Raw genomic sequence first — 20758 nt, forward strand, 5'->3', positions numbered from 1 at the left:
TCAAAAATCTTAAAAACATCTTTATGAACAATTCATCCTTATTGTTTACAATTTGTTCAACGAAAGACACAGTATAATAAGACAGTTTTTTCATTACGATAGAGATTAAGAAAAATATATTTTCCTCAATTTTTGAACAAGTTAAGAACTTTTTTTATTACAAAAAAAAATGTAAATTGTATCCAGGGGAATTTTACCTACTAGCAATGAAGTATGACAATAAATTAGATACACATTCAAATGTCATTTTAAAAATTTGTTTTAAATAATACACAAACGCGTACTAAATATTTTTTTCTTAAATTTCTGAAAATAAATAGTTGCGGACTTTCTCGAATATCTAATTCAAAAATAAACTTTGATTGCACAAACTTTTTTTAGAACAAGTCCTGCACCTACAGTTAAAAATAGGAATATAGATAGACCACGAGCAAAGAACCGAAGTTTTCAGATGGCATCATCTATTTTTTTCAAGTGATGAATAGACAGATTTTGGACTATCTTGACAAATAATGAATAAGGTCGGGCTTTTTAACGACTACAAAATCCCATTATAATTGGTATAGTATCTCAACAAAAACAAACTTTTATGATTTTGACTTTTCCAAGCCCCTCGTTATCAAACAAAGAACATCTTGAACTAACAACGCTAAATATGTCATAAATTTCCATCCAATAGCGGTACATTATTCGTTGACAAAGGTGGTGGAGGAGCCAAAGTCGTAAAACATCTGTTCTAGTTGGAGCACTATGTACAAATAGGGAGTGTTTATTTTGGCATGTAGCCACTCTGAAATACAGTCGAACCAGAAAATGTTGAAAATCTTTATAGGATGAATGCGCTTTTCACGATTTTCCGATTTTCTTAAATTAGTGGCAGGTAAAATATGTATAATAACAAAAATAAGACTGATGACGATTTGAAATGAAAACATTTAAATGAAATCGTTATAGTTATATTAAATTCTCTTTTTCCCCTTAGGAGAGGGAGAGAAAAAAAAACGGTGATAATCACACCGCGATAAATAAAATCCTCTGAACGGCCCTGTTCGCCTCTTTTTCTGAGTGCATAGTTGAAGCCGGCCCTGCATTTACATCAAACAATAATTGTCTGTTCTGGTGCACGTTCCTGAATATTCAGTGTAGGTGCAGCAGCTCACGTAGTCAAAATCCTACCGAAGAACCAAGAAGTCGTTCTCACAAAGCCACAAAACAAATCAAATAAAATGTGACGCAGGCGGTAACCACCCATACGGTCAAAAACCGCTACGACAACAGCAGACATTCAGAAATAGAATTCGGTTAGTTCTGGAATGATTTCTCCCTCGCGAGTACAAAAATAAAGTTCACATTCATTGTAAAAGAACTTGTGTCCTTGAGTTCAGTGCTACAATACATTCGTGCGTTGGTATTGGTTAGTGCACTTTCTCTTGAATTAATCAACTGTCAAAAACTTCAAGTGTCAAGTCATGTGTAAGTAGTTTAACAAAAAATGTGTATCATGTCTAGGAAAACCCCAATCTGGTAAGGTTCGCTAGTCCTTATTTTTGCAAATCTGTGGTTGTTTTGATCATGCTGTTCGTTAATCTTTGAAACTTGAAAGAATAATAAAATGCGACTCATTTTGGAGATCAACACGTCAACATATTTTTGTAGCATGTAAACACAATCAGAGTTTATTTTTGTTAAACACGATCGAGAAAGATTTTACGAGGATATCATACCCGAGAAAACTCTTTCCTCTTTGTTTCGAAAGTATGTAAATTTCACGTGTTGTGTACATTTAAGTTTGAGTGTATGCTTTGTTGAAGGTTGTTTGCAAAAACGTGCACGCACTAATTTTGTTAGCAATTTTTGCATTCCAACTATCGAATTCCATTTTTTTAACCATTGTAACCTCAAATTTTTCTGTCATCAAATGTAACCCAAATTAATTGTTTTAGTGACGCAAATAAATACAACACTACTTGGATATAACCGAATGAAAAGAATCCTGCCACCTCAAGTAGAGGGTAATAGAAGTAAAATGTCTTCCGCCTTTTTGCACTCGCTGTCTAACGTACCGGATAAGTTAGTATCCTTGAGTTTGTCGATTTCACCGAACGACGATCCAAAACTTGAAAGCGTCCGCCTGCTGGACGACCAAGAACAACTCTTAATCAAGTCGGAAGAAGACTTTACAAAACTTCTAAAAATAGACCCTAGTCACAAAATTAAAGTTGTATCCATATTTGGAAACACAGGAGAAGGTAAATCCCACACTTTGAACCACACATTTTTCGAAGGAAAAGAAATATTTAAAACGTCACAATACCAATATTCCTGTACCATTGGAGTGTGGGCAAAGTATGACGCAACTCTCAAGACGATATGTATAGACACTGAAGGCTTCTTAGGTATAACAAAAAAAGAGCATCAACGAACCCGGCTCTTATTAAAGATTCTTGCCATTTCTGATGTCATCATTTATCGCACAAGGTCAGAGCGTTTACCACGTGACATGTACACATTTTTGGGGGGCGCTTCCAGATCGTACAAAGAGCATTTCAGCCCCGCTTTGCAGAATTTTTTACAGAAATATGAAATCGACAAGAACTTTCTGTCGTGGGGGCCGAGCGTTATCGTTTTTCACGAAACTAGATACACTTGTACTCTGAACAGTATTGCTGACGTTAAAACGTCACCAGAAGATCTTTTAAGAGAAAATTTTTCTAAACTTGATGAGAGTTTTGATGGATTCAGCTCTCTAAAGTATATTGGAGTGGCAAATGGTGGCGGTAAAGAATCGTTTGCGCAGTTGCGTGTTGCGGTGGAAAAAGAGTTGGAGTCTACCCAAGTGAGATCACCAAGAAGCCCAAAGTATGTGTACCACACACTCAAGGTAGGTTAAAAATTACAAATGGGATTAATAAGAGTGGAGCAGTTAGCATGTAGCGATTTAGACATACAGGGTGTTTCTTTTATTTAGTACAACCTCTGTAACTTTTTTAGTCTTAAAGATAAACCTGTAGTTCTTTGAGCAATTTGTATCATTTTAAAAGGTCTATGTGATGGCGATCTCACATTTTTATTATCGCTTCCGGTAGAACCGGAAATTATGTCAACTTTTTTTTTTTTTTTAGATATATTTTTTCATAAACGGATAGGTTGTTTTTTTCTAAGAAATCAAAAGCAATCAATATTCTAAAATTAATGCTTAAAAAGTTATTCAATAAAATGGACGAAAAATCCATATTTATTGATGACAATCTAGTAGCTTGAAAAATTGACACTCAGTCATTTATTCACATAAGTGATGGTTTAAAATGATACAAATTTGCTGAAAGAACTGTACCGGATGTCGAAAAATGGCGAATTAACTCTTCAGTACCGTATGTACGGGGGTTTCGGGAGTCCCAAAAAAACGTATTTTTTTTAAAGTAAAATTGGCAACACTTCACGCACTTAATGCGTGATTATTTTCTGATTTTTTAGTAACGGTGGTGACCGAAATCCACCTTTTCTTTTTACTTCCCGAGCATAAGCTAAGGAAGTATTGTAAACGAGTCCGTCGGCCGACTCTCCACTTTTACATTTTCTCGACTTTTCATGACCCTTACAATACGAAGAAATATATCTCCCGTTTCCGTCTATCTGTCTGTCTGCCGTCCCGGATTTTTATTAGACAGATAATCTCCGAAAGTACTGGGCCGATTGTAAAATTTTGTATTTAAATATATTAGGAATACCATGTAGATGCTAAAACTAACTAACTAAAATTTGTCCAATCATCCCCACCAATAATGTGATGTCGTCACTTCAAAATTGTACATAGTAAATGGGTTTGAAATTGTATAAAATAACATAGTTCTACACATGTAGTTTATGACTCCATGTTGAGTTTATACCCGAAACGTCCAGATTTTTAAAAAAAATAATCAAAATTATAAAACAACATTTTACAATTTAATTTCGAATTTGCATAACCAAATGCTTTGATATCTTGCAAATATTTTAAAGTTACGATAAGTATAATAAATGTTTATTCAAAATATATTTGCTTATCCCCTCCAAAAAATTGATGACGTCAGCTCAAAATTTTGTTGAATAAATCCTATCTTAAATGTACAAAATACGATCAGTCCATTCTTGTAATTTATCAGTGCATTCATATTTTTTAGATTTTCTTTTACAGAGTGACTCAAAAAATTAACTTGTACTATCTTGCTATTATCTAGGTATATTTTTGGACAAAAAACCGAGTACGCTTACTTAATTAATTGGTCCTCTCTTCTGTATTGAAGAGACAAAATCAATCAACTGTCAGTTTTTTTTAATACATATGGTCGAATTCTTTCTAAGCATAAACATAAACACAACAGTTAAAGTTAAACAAGGAATATGAATTAAGAATACATTGTTTCCCACTGAGTATCTGCTTTAAATATATTTCATCTTGTCCGCACTTGTTCAGACCGTGCCCCCTTGGAATTTGCACCCTCAAGGCGCAGGAATTGAGGGGGTGTTATTTACCCTTCTGGAGCGAGGGAAGTTCTATCTAAATGACTTTCGACCAATTTCTTTTAGGACAATAACCGTAACAACCAGTAGTCATTAATCGTTGTGTATTATTATAAATCAAACAAGCTGTTATTTTTCTTTTATAAATTATAAACAAAAACAAAACCAACAAAAGAAAAATTCATTAAAGCATAACCAACTAAACACTAGAGAACATGTTCCAAATTCCTGCCTTGTGCATATAGGTAAGCTCGTAATGTTTCCAAATTTTAATCATTTTTTTGCTAAGATAAAACTGATTTTGGTAAATGACATACCTTCTAAGAAAAGAGAGGGTGGGTGGGCGGGGCTATTACCTACTAAGATAAGAGTGATTTTGGCAAATGAGATTCCTCTAAGAAAATAGAGGGGGGGGTTAGTATCTGCTAAATAAGATCGATTTTGGCAAATGATATATGTACCTTCCAAGAAAAGAGAGGGTGGGTGGGCGGGGCTAATACCTGCTGAGGTAAAACTGATTTTGGCAAATGAGATACCCTCTAAGAAAAGAGAGGGAGGGTGGGTGGGGCTAGTACCTGTTAAGATAAGACCGATTTTGGCAAATGACGTATCCTCGAAGAAATTTAATCAATATAAGAAAAGACACTAGAAGCTCCAAAGCACTTCCACAAATTTCAAAGATTGTTTTAAATTTTTCAAAAAAAAGAACGGTCCCAAAATTAACTTAAGAACAGGTTGATCAGAATTTTCCAAAAATAGAACACCAAAGTCACCTAAAATTGTTTTAAATAATTTACAAAAAAATTTCCATGGGCTCTCAAATTAATAGATCATGGGCACCCAAAAGTCTCCCGAATTGAATTAACTTCAACAATTACTTTTTGCACTTTGAAAAATTTGATGAAGACACAATTTTAGATATTTGCAAAGTGTTTAATTTGTTGTATGGGTACAAAGGGTCAAGAAAAAATGTGTTAGAATGAAAAAGACAGTGAGTGATTTATTTTAATAACGCATTTGTTATATATTCACATCAGTAAATAAAATAAAACAAATCAATATATACTTCATGCAAGAAGATTGTATTCATAATTTAAATTCAATAATAACTGATATTCAAAATTTTCGTCAGCTAAGGCATGACGTTTTGTCTCAAAAACATCCGCGCGAATACTAAACATCATTTCCACTGCGGCGCTAGATGGAATTGTTGTGTTATATTTTATAAACGTCTCCAAAACATGGAACACTTAGATTCAGTAGATCTAATTATTGTCTTCTTTTATTTTTTAAAAAATTGTCAAAATGTGTTTTATCAAATCTTTATCTGAGGGAGTTTGATTATCTAAAGGAAATTTGAAATTTTTTTCTAAATCTACAAATAAGTCGCATCGACTAATTTTTACACCTAATTGTTCTTCTAAGGCTATAATGGCATCGGTTTCGTGATCTTTACTCTTTACCTTTCATAATAGCTGGAGTATTTATTTGTCGCGTCTTATATACCATCGAACTAACAGTTTTTTGACAACTAGTATAGGGCAACATGTTGCATATTTTACCAAAAATTGATGCCGATTCTTTTGCGCCTTTTCATTTCACTCTAGCTACAACTAAAAGTTCGTTGCCAACTCCAACAACTTTTAAACAAAAATTTGCGTTGGCTGCGTGTAAATGTATCGTAAATATTAGTCCACCGATAATTACCTGCAGGTGCAGACGCAAATTTTGTAATCTTTAATAAAAAGGATGTTCCTAAATACTTAGAAGGGGGCTACAAGATAATGTAAAATTAAAAATCTGTCTTTAATTGCCTCTTATTTGGCGTTGTGACTTACAGATTAAATTTAAGAAACCTTAGAGGGTGGACACTCTCATAAAATGTTATTGTTGGATTTTGAGGGTTTAAAAGGACGGTCTCTATCGGTTACCTGTTGTACATTTGAGTGGACCAGCAAAATGGTTAAAGTTTGTTTGACCACAAATTTGAAATATTCTGCCCCTGTTATCCCAATTATTTATTAAGATATTTTATTTCTGTAAAGCGCAATTGATTTTTTAATACAATTTCTACTAATATGCCCTTTTGAAAATTTAAAATTGATCCATAAATAGAGAAAACCAGATAATCTCATAGTCATCATAATTTTAACGCGTTGTAGGTTTTTTTTTTTGACAACAAAATTTAGAAATCGGAAAAACAGTCTGGGTAGGAATTTTTACGCTCATTTCAACGGTGTGAAGTTTATTACAATCGGACGTATACTTTTGGCAAAAACTTGGGTAGAAGTTTATATGTATTGCCCTATGCTGGAAGCTCACCCTTAAAATGATGAAGAGCTTATGTATATTATGGTTATTTGGTTTCTTAACAAATTCTGTGCCAAGCTCGTTTAGATTTTAACTCCTTATTGGCTTAATCTTCTCTTATTCGATTCTTAGTTAGAAAAACAAAACAATATTTTTGAATATTTGGGTTAAAAGTAATTCAGAAGTAATTGTAAAAGTGACTGAATTACTTGTAATTGAATTACTTCCAACCACTGATTACTAGTTATTGTGATAATGAATGTGTTATTTAGTTGTTAAACGTAGCAAAAGAACCAATTTTAAAATCATTATAACTCCACCAAAATGTAATAAAGAATTGTTTTACTATTTTTCCCAGATTCACCATTTGATTGTTAAGAGCGTAGCGGAGAGTTAATCCGCCATTTTCCAGACACCCGGTATGTTTATCTTTAAAAATAAAAAAGTTACAGAGGTTGTATCAAATAAAAAAACATTTGGTGTAGTAGACATAATTTTGTAGTTATTTTTTGAAAATGAAGATGTTCAATCATTTTTTACAGTTTGTTACTTTATTTAATAAAACATGAGACGTGATAGAAACTAGAGTACTTATATAGTGTAATAAAAAATAACAACTAAGCAAACCTAGTGAACCACGGTCACTACAAATTGCACTACATATGATATATAGGAACCCTAGTCGGTTTAGCGGAAATTTTCAGTAAGTAGGCAGTAGTCCACTTAAAGTTCTAGATTGTAGCTATAGTGCAAGCGCCTTAAGTAACACTATCCTAAATAGTAAAATAAGAAAATAGGTACTGAGTTCAAGAAAAAAAAGTAATTTTTGATTTATCGTTGTTTTAATTCTTGCATTCAGTCTTAACGTGAAAATGAAAAAACACTTTTTTCAGAAGGATTTTTATACAGAATGTTTATAAAGGGCGGCCATTAAAGTGAGCACTGACTTTTGCCGCCTTATCGAAATAGGAATTATGATTGCATTGAATGTTAAATGCCGTTCTAATGACATATCTAGACTTGTAAACACGTGCTATGCACCTGGAATTTTTAACAATGTTAGTTCTCATTTAACATCGAAACCATTGTTTTTTGTACATGTTGTTACTAAATTCGAGTTTAATTTATTACTAACAGGAGATTAATGAAAAATTCCAAAGTCAAATAAGCGAGGCCAATCCACAGTTGTACCTTTCTGCTTTCTTCACGTGTCAAGACAAATGCCTATCGTGTGGAGCAGGTTGTAATTTATCCATGGGTCACAAAGACGATGACGAGCCTCATTCCAGTACAAGTAAATGTAAACTTCAACATCAGTACCAAAACTTCGTTTACGTTTGCAAAGTAGACACTCCACGCTTGCTCTAGTCACTATTCTAAACCGTAAAATTGTAGAAATGTTGTGAAAATGGGACAAGGCAGATAGTAGAACCGAGTTATCAGGCGAAAAATGAGCAATTTTGGAGTAGTATTATCTCGACAGTGTGGTCAGGTTACATTATAGAATGTCCCACATGTGGAAAAATCTACCAAAGTCGGGAGTATTGGTACGGAAATAAAGACCCGAAAGACGAAGCCGTTTTGGTTGAGATTGTACACGTGTGGCCAGGGGTAAGTTAAATGCAACAACAAAGGCTTAACAGAACATTGGCCTGTGAACATTTCCGAGGACGTACTAATTGAGGCTAAGATGTTCTTTTGAGCCTTTGTTGTGGTTGGGGGAATCAAGCACATTGACTCATCTTTGAGAAAGGATAAACGCCATTTTCAGCACAAGTCGCTCCTAGGGTCACAAAACTCGGCCCAAAAAGTGCTTGATGGTGTCACTAGCATTAGTAACGTTGTAGCCAGTGTTGGATCGCAACCCACAAAGATGATCAGCGATTGGGTGACAGATCAAATTGCGCCTAGCTATTGGATACCAAACAACGAAATCCAAGTAATATTTTTTAGTGTTTTTAAAACTGAAAAAAAACTTGTCAATATTGTATTACAGGTGTGCGCTAAATGTAAAACCGGTTTCGAATCCAACGCTACCAAACATCATTGTAGAGCTTGCGGACAAGGATTTTGCGAAGCTTGTTCATCAAAAACACAAGCAGTGCCTGCGAGAGGGTGGTATGAAGACGTGAGAGTGTGTGATGGTTGTTACAGAGAAGAACCTCCCAGTATGAACCACGTGGCTGACGGCACCGAACTCAGAAGCAGAAGAATTGGCGAAAGCGTAATTAATTCAATATCAGTCGTTAAATCAATTCTCGATAAACCTAAAGAACTTATTAAAGAAACAGCAAGGCCTGCGTATTGGACGCCCGATAATGAATGCAAAAATTGTACAGGATGTGATAAACCATTTGGCGCACTTTTAGGACTACACCATTGTCGAGATTGTGGTAAAGGGGTTTGTGATAAATGTTCCACTACACGAAAACCTGTGCCACTTAGGGGGTGGGAAACACCCGTAAGAGTTTGTGATAAATGTTCAAGTTAAATGACTTGCTCAAGAAACATTTGTTACAAGTCTGACAGAGACACACATTCAGTAGCTTTCGATAAAGCATTTACAGTTATAGGTTTGTACTTTTAATAAACATCGGTGTGAACGTCCTCGTGTGGTATTTTTTATTTTATAGGGTTATGGAGATTATTATATAAATACTTAGAATTATGCTTTCATGTTTTTTTAGTTTTTTAGTTTTGTTTTTAAATTTTCGTTGTGCAATGAACATGGACGGAAAGAAATAGACAAAGTTTACTTTGAAGTGAATGACGTTTATTACCATGTTTACTTCATTTATCACTGGCTTGGTTTCAATTTTTCGATTTCAGTACTGTATCCTATAGAATAATTAACAAGTAATGTGTGCTTCGTTTTAACAAAAAATTCTGTTGAACTGTGTATAGCATAGTATGTTTTGCAAGTTCTCAAGCAATTGTACAGACTTGAATCTTGCACTGAAATGTACATACATCATACTTTTTTATTAAGTACTGGTTTTTTTTGAGTTAGCTTAGTATTTTTAAAATGTACATTCCAAATTTTCTTATTAAGCACTGGGCAAAGGCGAATAATTCTGGTATTAGTGCATTTATAAATTTTATGTATTTTTCTTTGTAGGTGCTTAACCACATCTGGTTAAGACTAAATCTTCGTTTCAGTGATATTGGTTTTGATTGAATTGTGATACATGTAAATATGATTTGGTTGTATGTACATAATAAAACTGTTCACTATTGAATATGATTGCATCTGTTGTTTTATTATTCATACCTACGAAATTCATATTTTTAAACGGGCAAAATGAAGAATAAAAACTAGTGACGAAGTGATATTTTTGCGAAACTAATAGAATGGTGTTTTATTTGTCGCTACATTTATATTTACCGCTCATAGGAAATAGCAGTGTAGCCAATAGTACTGTCAAATTGTAGTTATATTTGGACGTCCTACCATTTTCTTTGAAAAACAAAAACCTAAAGTGACGACATACATCGACAAATCATACAATAATTTATAAAGACGCAATTGTCTTCAAATTAAAATAAAACTTTAATTTGTTGATTTAGTTGCAAACCCAAAAGTCACTAGACATTCCAATATTTTAATCCAGTGCGAATATAAAACAGTTCGTGTTAAAACTGGCTTTGATTTTCTTCACTATATCAAAAATATTAAAAATTTGATGAAATTTCCCATCCCGTACGGCTCGAGTTTGGTAAATTCTGTCCAAATGATGTCGTGGCGGGAAAAAATTGAATTTGAAAGATTGTGAAGAATCATGGCTACAAACAAATCAGTGAGATCATATGTTTGGGTGGCATAAAATGGTGTGCTCTTGAACCGATTGTGAAAAGTGACATAGTTTTTTAAGATTTTTAGTGATAAGGTAAAAACATAAATTAGAATTTATCTCATTTTTAAATTGCATGAATCTCTTCTTCTTGGTTTCTTTAATTTTTAGCCTCTGTTAGTTGAGATATACAAAGAATAATAGAAAATGCTTTCTCACATTCACGTTGTTGTATATTTGTAATGGCCGAAATTTGACCTATATTATTTAAATTAATCTGTTGCTTACACCATGTGATTTTATTTAGTGTTGTCTTTAGCTTCGCTAACCATTAAACGTGCCGCAGTTTGAGTTTGCACTATAATTTGAAAACATGTTCAAATGGATTGAAATTGGGTTAGGAAATTCCATGTCCACGTATTGTACTTTTTTACTTCTAAATTTGGACAACAGTACAATGTGGTGTCAAGAAAGAACTATCATAAAACGTCGGTAGAAATAAATTTCCATTGTAGGATGAAACTGGCGTGGTACATTCACGTCGTTGCATACCTCAGTAAATCTGTGCCCAAACAATAAAATATTTTAATGTAAAATGTGCCCTTTGGTTACTGCTCGACATTCATGGACAGAATTTATAGTCGGAATTCGCAGGCTTCATTATGGCGTGGTTTTAGTCTTTTTGACGATAAGCAATAGTTGTTAATTTCGATTTCATAACATGTTTATCTGCATTGTGAAAATTATGTTGGCAACCATGTTATTTACGCAAATAAAATATTTTTTTTCCATTAACCACAAAATAAATTCAAGTATAACTTTCCTTTCATTGATACAAAATGATAAAGTCGTGGTAGGCCCAATTAACTTTTACGTAACGAATTTTATGCATGCTTAGTTGTATTTTCAAAGGTAAACTTCATTACGTCAGCTTCTCATGGGTTGCCATAGCAACGGTGACGCTGTGGGTCGTCGCGTTAATCCCCGACGTACGTCTCGCGTTGGCCTGGTGTGTCTGTGAGACACGACTATCCGAGGCATTGCGGGGGTCCGGGATGCATTTAGAACGGGGTAACTATGACAACCTTGGTTTTCGTAGCTAAACTGTAAAGAGATGTGCATGTGATGTCTGTTCGAGTAAATCCAAGACATATTCGGGTGTTAACTCCTGAAATTTTGCCCTGAAAATGTAAGATGTTGGCGAAATTTGTCGGCTTCTCCGTATTGATGAAATCCTATTAAAATGTTTCACATTGAACCTCCGGCATCGTCTTGCTGTGATAAAAAGCTTTTCTGCTTATCAGTGATTTTACTTTATCTTTTTTTTACGTAAGTGTTGGCGAATGTGTAAATTTGGATCGATATCATTTATTTTGCTTGGTGTTTCGATGTTAGCGAACCCGAAAGTGTGGTTGTTTTTATTCGATGTGAAATTTTATGTATGCGCTTTTTCTTTATGTTATTCCATGTTTTGCTAGTTTTACGTTCAAAGTATGCGGTTAAATAGATGACACCTATAATTAAATGTGAATAGTTACCTCAAGGTTGAGGTATGATCTAAACAATGAATTTTTTCTCCTACTAATATCGTACTTAAATAATTAAATATTACAGCATTCATAAGTTGATAGAGAATATATTTATAGCATTTTATGTGTACTATTATCTTTTGCTTTTAAGTTGATTTCAAAGATTATCTGATTAGAGAAATTTTTTCATGAATGGCATTTTTATTTACATACTGGTTGTTTATTATCTAGAGTGCTAGAATCGGATGTCTTAGATTAATAATGCAATATTTTGACATGCATGTCTTTTACGTGTTTAGGTTTCATAAACGTCACTGTGTCAAAATAAATCTACGTACTAATAGATTTAAATAGTATGTGTACAGTATGCCAAAAAAGTGTCGTCTTGTCAAGTGCCACTGTAGTAGATTTTCATTTCATATTGCACCATGCTTCTTCAATAAAAATGTATGCACTGAAAAAAAAGTTCACTTGGCCACGTTTTTGACAAGACGACACAAGTTTTTTAGCATCGTGTACACTCTGGAACAAATTACAGGCACCCTGCCAACAAAAATAAAGAAATTAAGAAACAATTTGCTGTCATCAGCTTACCAGAATGTATATTGTAATGAACATAGCCTGACCTTGTGCCTTTACGACAGAAAAAAAAACTGAAGATCCTAATTTTTGTAATTTAGAATATAGAATATTTAAAAAATTTGAAACACATGGAATTGGTGTTTCATATAATGTAGTGAACCAAAGAAGCAACGAGGTATCAAGACGGATATCATTTAAGAAGTAGAAAAATAACAGTTTTTACATCGGCTGATTTAATGGCACGCAATGCGTGCCATCGTAAGAAAACGTGAACTAAATTATGGTAAATTATAATGTTTGTGACGTCCAAGGCACCCAATTCCGTTACATTGTACTTTAACTGTAAACAACCAAATGTTGCTTCTCGTAATCAATAAAATACACGTAATTATGGAGTCTTTTGAAATTTTTTTGTTTCAAATAATATGATTTTACGCCAACTTTAACATCACCTAATTCAGATGAATAAATGCGTGATGCCATTGTACCGGTGGTTAATTTTTTGTTTATTTCTGTGACATCACAATAATACATAAACTAAAAATTGCAGTGTTTGGTTCATAACACGTCTGACTTTCTCATTCTTAAATGTTAATAACGATTAACCTAGTTAGTTTTCTTTCTTGAAAGTAACACTTATTTTGCAGTGTTGAAAAAAAAAAAATAATTATAGCATCATCTCATTTATTGCGGTTGAATCTTAGCGCAAGGAGTGGATTGGAGCTTATACTCTACCCGTAATAATGTTAAGTGATCGTTCGTCACATGAGCAAGGCAATGTAAAATTATTTTTCAAAAATGTTTGCAACTTGTCAAAACTAATTTACGATATTGTAACAAGATTACATTTAAAAATAAGAAGTCAGAGACCTCACCTTGAAGTGGTTGTTATAAAGTGTGCTTAAAAATTTGCGCACTGACTACATCTCGTTGGCACAGCCAATGATCTAATAACTAATGGATGGAGTGTTGAGGCGCGTAATACCTCTCGCATGCGGTGACAACTAGAGAGAGAAATAAACATATCTACAGTGAGTGTTGTTAGACAAGGCCAACACGTATCGGTAGGCAAGAACGAGCTTCGGTGCCGTTGAGTTAAATAGAAGATCATGTAAAAATGATTTTAAAATTCAACTTTGTTATCGTTTTTTTTTATTTTGTAGGAAACTGTATATACATACAATACAAAATGTATATAAACACACAATTTATTGAACAAAATTAATTTTGTGTATACCTGTCTGATTTTATTAGGAACTTGATTATTTCTGCTGTTTTCATAATTCGATCTCATAATAAAAAAAGTACGTAAAATTACATAAACCAACTGGATTACATGCTTGTTAAGTGGATCTTGATCCAAAATGTGGTCATTTAAGACATTAAACATATTTCTGAAATTTAGTAATCTAATGGTTTTAATTGTACGAATAGTAATAACATTGGCTGAAATATTATATTTCATAGTTCTGAAAGTGGTTTCAGCTATCTTACAAACTTTGACGACATCAACTGATGGCTTTGTAAGTCCACCTCTATTTTTCTAAATTTAGCAGTGCCGAAAAGGTCTCATTATTAGTCAGTTTTTTAGGCCTTGTTTCATTTTTTTTATGGTTTGAAAAATTGAAAATGAATGGAACTGCGTCCTTTTTTAAAATTCTCAGTTGTTGTATGGGATTAACAGAATTTGTTAACTGCCGAAAATTCTCATTTTTAAAATGTTTGCTACACACTCTTGACGCAGACGTCCGAACAAATTTATCTCGTTTAAGTGCAATAATCCATTGCTTTCTTAGCAACAGATTTGTCGGAAAACTGAAATTAAATGAAATAAAGATTGTATGAAAACATTATTCAGCAGATATCTCACCGATGAAATGAAATATTACAGCCTTTGTGATGCCGCTCCTCGCATCCAAATGCACAACAAGATATAACCATCGTAAATATGATTGTTATTATTGCGATTGTAAGAAAACAAGCACTTTAGAACTGCACAGAAATGCCACACACACCAGGAAGTGAGTAATTAAAAGTAAATTTTAACTGGAAGTTGCTCTGTTTTGCCTACCGATTCGGACCTCTCAAATGGTCACCGTACCCTCTCTCTCTAACGTCTCTCCAGTCTGAGATCTCTATGGGCACAGCATTAACTACAAGAAGAATGTAAAAAAAAATGAGTTCACTTGTAGCGCTACATAAATGAGTTGCCACAGAGATAATCTTCAGTAATTGTGATATATAATTGTTTACCATATATAGAAATAATCAGAAACTTAAAACATTAATTTTAACTCTACGAAGCGGATTGAAGATGACTTCTTTGCATGTCGGTTAGATAAACTTACATACCACAAGTACGATATTCAATTTCTGATTAAACTGCGTTAATCTGATTGTACATTGGTAAACAATCCTGTTTTGTGGTTTTGTGGAACTATATATATGCAGAATATCAGTATATATAAATATATAACTCATAGTTAATTTCTATGGTTAGACCATCGTTAAGCCAGGGAGTTTTTAGTTGATCAAATTTTGCTATAGTTTGCATAGTTCATTATTATTTCTGTATGCTTCAGTCACACAGGCAAGACTATACGAACTCCAATCGTGGTTAATAATAAGAAAAAGTTAAGTGTATGAAAACATGTAAAATTTTAATTTTTGTCTGCTAACGGAAATTATTTTACTAAGCACATATTGTGGCCAAAGTCTTAAAAATTAATTAGCAAAAATAATACGTTGCGAAATCTTATCGTGTTAAAGTTTCGACTGATAATTGTGGTCAGTGTGACGTTGACAGCTTCTGTGGTCTTGTAAGCTGTAGCTGATAAATGGTTTACGTATAATATAAACACGTTGAAATAATATCGAAATGTATTTTTGACAGATTAATACAGAATGATTATCAAGTTTTCTACAACTTTACGTTAAAGCAGACAATTTATAAAATTAATAGCACGTAAAATTGTGTACATTATGTTGAACGTAAAAGTGAAAGTGGAAGTTTTAGAAAACAGAAAATTTAATGTTTTTAGGGTTTTGTCATTTTTCTTTGTTAAAATATACCTATTTAACCCAGTTTATTGTATTTGAGAAACTGTGCTAATCAAGTTCGCCATAAGAACGAAGCGAAAATTTACAGCCAACTTCGAAAAACAAAAATTGTATACAATAAAATACTAAACTAAATTTAATGTATAATAGCATTCTTTTAAAATTGCACTTCTGCAGTGAAAAAGTCATTTCTATAGTTCACATTTAAGAACCTGCATTGTCATCGACGGCAATTATCGAGATTCGCTTATTCATTCATTCATCATCCTTCTGGTTTTGTAGTGTTCCCATTCAAGGAAATGCAAATCAGTCTAGTCACAGTTGGTCACTTTTTAATGGAAGGTCCGCAGCAGACATAAAAAAGTCGAAAGATAAATTTTGTAATTGTGATAGGAGAAATATTTTGTACTATTACTGAATGAAGGAAAAATAACAATTTGTTTAGTAAATTGCGTCTTTATTTTATCTTTAATGATAATAATTGTTTATGCCCCACGTGGGTTTGAATGGGACGTCGCTTTTTTATGTAAATTTTCGCGTTGTTGCAGTAACGTATAAGGCCCAATGTCTCCAGAAAGATCAAATTCACCCCAAGACGAAGCAGTAATGACACCGAAAATGTCAGTACCGGCCAGTCCTGTAGCAGGGACACCCATCCGAGAAGCCCAGTCACCCATATCATTGCTGTTAGCGGTAGCTCACAGTCAAAGCAGGAATGGTGACGACGATCTTACAAGTTTGTCGTGGCTGCACGAAAGAGATCTCTTGAAAGGTACTTATTAACCTAAATAGATGCAATTACAGATAGATTGGTTGTGTTGCCTTAGGTATGAACATAAACCCATCACCATCAAATAGTGTCAATTCAACACCGGTAAAAGGTAGCAATAGTCTGTTAATGGATTCGTTTCCAACTAGCGATTACGTCGATGAATCTTCCATATCAGCAGCTGATTCGTCGAGTAGTTCCTTGAATTCGCCGATTCCGTATCAAAACCACAACGGGACGCCGTCTCAGAAGAATAAACACCCCCACAATGTACCTTACGATCCTTTGGTTCACACGAATAACAAGCCGCCATATTCCTTTTCCTGTCTCATTTTCATGGCTATCGAAGATTCGGCCCAAAAAGCTCTTCCAGTAAAAGAAATTTACGCGTGGATACTTGAACATTTCCCGTATTTCAAAAACGCTCCCACAGGTTGGAAAAATAGCGTTAGGCATAATCTGTCGTTGAATAAATGCTTCCAAAAAGTCGAAAAAGCACCGGTAATGTTTCAGTCTCTTTTTAGCCACTAACTGATTTTTGTCACTTCCAGAATCTAGGAAAAGGTTCCTTGTGGACTGTAGATCAACAGTACAAACCTAATTTAATCCAAGCCCTCACTCGATCGCCCTTCCATCCTTGTTCTACTTTAGATCCTTCCACCTATTTTAGTAATAACAATAACAAAAACCATGCATCTCCTGAAAAAGGCTCAATTTCGCGCTTACCTAATCCCGAATTATATCCATACCTCTCCAAGAAGTTGGCTTCCGCCGAACTGAATAATCGAAGACTTGTCAAAAGCGAAACGTCGGATGAGTCGTTAGACGCTGTTGATGCCGCCGCAGTCATGTTAAGTTTGAAAAATGGCCCTAGGAATCGCCAAAGGAAAGAAAAGGGATTATACTGCCAAGTTATTACGACTTCGCCTAGCCAAGATCATACCTACAGTGCGGCAGACTCTGTTGACCCTTTGGGAAACGACGAAGCTTTTGAAAGTGACGAAGAAAGGTAAAGTCGCGTAAAACGAGCAGGGTCACGGAATCAAATTAGTCACATCAATACGGATTAAGACATCCTAGAAGACAAAAATGTATTTTTTTTATGTAAAGAGGATATTAATCACCGCTATTTCTTTTATCTTCTGCTCTCTGTATGAACGTTTCAACGCTGTCAGAGATGGCACCACAAAACAAAACTAGCAAGATCTTTTAAATATTTATATATGGCCCTGTTATTAGGGTTACTTGTTGGACAATAAAGACTATTATTATTAAAATGCAACCTCTCAAACAAAACAAAAAAAGATGAGAATGATACTCCTGTACTGGTGGTCTAGGAATTTGTTTACACGTTGCTGTTACGCATAATTTCTTCTAGATTGCATTTCAAATGCGATTTTAATGTTCTGTAACACATTGTTGTGTGATTTAGTTAAAGACTTGTTTTAAACTACTAAATGCTTTATGTGGTTGTCACAGATCGGATTATAAAAGGACTATAAACCGTTGATTACAAAATTAATTTAAAACATTTTGTCAGTGTAATGGGCTGTTAAGCGTTATATTGAGAACGTTATTTTCTAACCATTAAAATTTTATGACGAGTATATAAACTATTGGACGTCACAACAGTAGCGTTAGAGGCGATTGTAGAATGAGCAGTGACGGTGAACCTTCGCTGAAAATATAGGATTGCAATTGAGAAAAATACTGCCACAGGTACAGTGTCACGTACACACTGATTTCTTTGCCTTCACAAGATAATAAAATTGTAGTGATACAAAAATAACGTTCTGAGTATAAATGAACTAATTAAATGGAAACCCATATCTTAACCTGTGTTAACGAGGCTAATACGATTCAGCGACCCTACGTTAATCACAGTATATATAATTAACTATTTACGTTAAAAATTTATTAGAATTGTCAAGAGTCGTACGTGTCGGAAGATCGACTTTGAAGATGAAGAAGAACGGAAGATCAAAGAAGGCGCCGAAACTCTTCTCAACCTGGCAGGAATAACCACGAGAAAAAGATATAGTTCTGAAAGTTCCGATTATGATCCTCATAAACGAATAAAAATGTCACCACAGTACGACATCAATGATAACGAATCAGAAGAAAGACCAACACCGTTTAAACCCAGGTTATTAAGAACGAAGAAAAAAGAAGGTAAATCAAAAGTTTTGTTTAACAATAACAACAATGACGAGTGGGTCAAACATCGGCGCGAATTGGAAATTAATCAACATAGGTAATAATCAAACGCCGAGTAATTTGTAGGAAAATAACGTAACGCTATATAAGTTGAAATCTAATACTGTTATAGTAATTTTAATATATTTTATGTTTTTGTTTACATTTATAATATATGGAAAGTAACTCTATGTTAGGATTGTTTCTAGAAGTGTTATATTGACTGACGAAAATATTGTTTTTCAAGATTCTTTCACATAACAGTTCCAAATTTGTGGTAACGTCAAAATTTCAAACTAGCACACATAGGAAGTCAAACAATTGAGAATATGGGAACAGGTAATAACAATTAACGTAAAAGTACGTGCATTAAATTTATATTTTTGTCACTTGTTCCTTTCTCTAGATTCGCTGATCAAATGATACAGATTCTGAGGAAAGTAAGGTAAGGTTACAAATGTACAGTTACTTGCTTTATTTGAGCGAGTAACAATAAAACTTCACCTCGCGTGATTGCTGGATCTATAATTGTACAAAGAGTTGGTGACCATTGAATGAAAAATGGAAGAAAGATTTCCCAGTGCCCTTAAATTCAATATGTGTTATAAATTTCTTCTTTCATATCATTCTTAATATTTTTTGTCGAAATTTTCACCAGCTTGCAATTAATTAACTGCTCGTGCCCGTTGTGTTTCACGATTTTGGAACTGTTGGCGCTTTTCTTATTTGTTTTGTATTTAATGGTCAGGTTCATCACCAAATATTATTTATATAAGAGTGATTTTCAAGTCAAATCAAGAGAATAAAAGTGCAAGAATTTTCTATTACTATATTTATATAGAGGAAATTTTATCTAAATAAATTATGACTTTTAAAGTTGTTACCAAAAGTAGAAATAACATGTAATTAACACTAGATGGGGATGTAATTTATGTTATTAGATAATCGTGTTGTTTTAACTATTTATTTATTCTGTAGGTTAAATTAAGAAATTTGTTATTTTGTATTAAGGTTTATTTGCCCTTGAGGGTAGTTACGTGGTGTACAGAATTATTTGTCTGATTTTAATGATGTTTATATAGCTGGATATATTTATTTATTTTACGATAATTGTATTTTAATTCGGTCATTACCATTTTTAAAAAAAAGTTAAGCAATAATTCTGAAAATGTATCAGTGATAGGGAATAAGAAAAAATGAGTAATTTAAAAATTTTCCTAATGCTACAAACTGGTTTAAAGATCACTGAAAGTAGAGTAGGAGAAATATATTTTTTCTATTTCCCGTGATACATGCTCTTCCTATTGTACATAAAATTCGAAACAATCATTAAGTGTTTTAAAGAATGTGTGCGTTTTAAAGCTATTTTCCTATTAATCTTATCGTTCAATTTCCTTCAGCTACCATAAACGAGTATTTTAGGCCGTCTTCCGAATCAATGTGAAATTGAATGGATAAGTGCGATATTTAATTTTGTTAGTTTAGAATGTGAGAATTCTAAAAATCTTACATCTTATAGCAATACCAGTTTTGCCTGATCTAGTGAATAATACTCTATGCTTTGCCAATATTCTTGGCTTTGGTATATATATTTAAGATTCTATGTGCCAAATCATTTTGTACTTTTATTGCAGTAAATTTTACTGGCAATATTTTTTGGCGCCTGTCTTCCAATTTTATAAAATAGGTCTTCTTATAACCTTTCCATATTATTATGATCATTTTAATACGTTTGAACATTGTTTGAATTGTGTTCGTTAAATTAACAAATTATTAAGGTGTGTGTTTGGATTTATATATTTTTTTTTATTTTAGTCAGCAATAACAAACTTGTTTCAGCAGTTATTTAATCAAATATGTGTTTATTGTTATGACCATTTATTTGTACCTTAGTTTATTATACAAATAAAACAGCTGATTTTATTGACTTCTAATAATTTATAATTCCTAGTGATCAATCAGAATAGATTTGTTGTCAAGCATGAGTATGCACTGATTAAAACTAGATTTCATGACTTGTC

The 20758-nt window shown here is 33.4% G+C and overlaps 2 protein-coding genes across 9 annotated transcripts; both read left to right on the forward strand.

The window, feature by feature from the left end:
• The first annotated feature begins 1139 nt into the window (after window positions 1-1139).
• LOC135128109 (zinc finger FYVE domain-containing protein 1-like) lies at window positions 1140-10049 on the forward strand. 5 transcript variants are annotated; one of them, XM_064054996.1, is made up of 6 exons: window positions 1140-1301; window positions 1944-2881; window positions 7948-8154; window positions 8206-8421; window positions 8564-8749; window positions 8807-10049. In XM_064054996.1, exons 2-6 carry the CDS (start codon window positions 1982-1984, stop codon window positions 9299-9301), a joined length of 2004 nt encoding a protein of 667 aa, XP_063911066.1. In that variant the 5' UTR covers window positions 1140-1301; window positions 1944-1981; the 3' UTR covers window positions 9302-10049. The 5 variants fall into 5 exon arrangements, with proteins under 5 accessions (XP_063911066.1, XP_063911056.1, XP_063911031.1 ...); XM_064054986.1 differs by lacking the exon at window positions 1140-1301 and adding an exon at window positions 1308-1524; XM_064054961.1 differs by lacking the exon at window positions 1140-1301 and adding an exon at window positions 1308-1473.
• Window positions 10050-10607: 558 nt separating this feature from the next.
• Window positions 10608-20660, forward strand: LOC135128131 (forkhead box protein N3). Of its 4 annotated transcripts, XM_064055017.1 has the most exons (6): window positions 10608-10697; window positions 11514-11672; window positions 16321-16544; window positions 16600-17042; window positions 17093-17550; window positions 18463-20660. In XM_064055017.1, the coding sequence occupies exons 3-6, from the start codon at window positions 16337-16339 to the stop codon at window positions 18797-18799; spliced, it is 1446 nt and encodes a 481-aa protein (XP_063911087.1). In that variant the 5' UTR covers window positions 10608-10697; window positions 11514-11672; window positions 16321-16336; the 3' UTR covers window positions 18800-20660. The 4 variants fall into 4 exon arrangements, with proteins under 4 accessions (XP_063911087.1, XP_063911078.1, XP_063911092.1 ...); XM_064055008.1 differs by lacking the exon at window positions 11514-11672; XM_064055022.1 differs by lacking the exons at window positions 10608-10697; window positions 11514-11672 and adding an exon at window positions 11706-11790.
• Window positions 20661-20758: the final 98 nt, after the last annotated feature.

This window comes from Zophobas morio, unplaced genomic scaffold (assembly GCF_036711695.1).
Source record: "Zophobas morio isolate AGI-343-1 ecotype UQ-CSIRO unplaced genomic scaffold, CSIRO_AGI_Zmor_V1 ptg000002l, whole genome shotgun sequence".
Taxonomy (NCBI): domain Eukaryota; kingdom Metazoa; phylum Arthropoda; class Insecta; order Coleoptera; family Tenebrionidae; genus Zophobas; species Zophobas morio.

What these genes read in the sequence shown, in the direction of transcription:
- LOC135128109 (XM_064054961.1), top strand. An exon ending in ACTTCGTTTACGTTTGCAAA is followed by an intron (nt 8,155 to 8,205) that starts GTAGACACTCCA and finishes GTAAAATTGTAG; the next exon opens with AAATGTTGTGAAAATGGGAC. An exon ending in TTGTACACGTGTGGCCAGGG is followed by an intron (nt 8,422 to 8,563) that starts GTAAGTTAAATG and finishes TCTTTGAGAAAG; the next exon opens with GATAAACGCCATTTTCAGCA.
- LOC135128131 (XM_064055017.1), top strand. Translation starts at nt 16,337, where the DNA reads ATGTCTCCAGAAAGATCAAATTCACCCCAAGACGAAGCAGTAATGACA. An exon ending in CGAAAGAGATCTCTTGAAAG is followed by an intron (nt 16,545 to 16,599) that starts GTACTTATTAAC and finishes GTGTTGCCTTAG; the next exon opens with GTATGAACATAAACCCATCA. An exon ending in AAAAAGTCGAAAAAGCACCG is followed by an intron (nt 17,043 to 17,092) that starts GTAATGTTTCAG and finishes TGTCACTTCCAG; the next exon opens with AATCTAGGAAAAGGTTCCTT.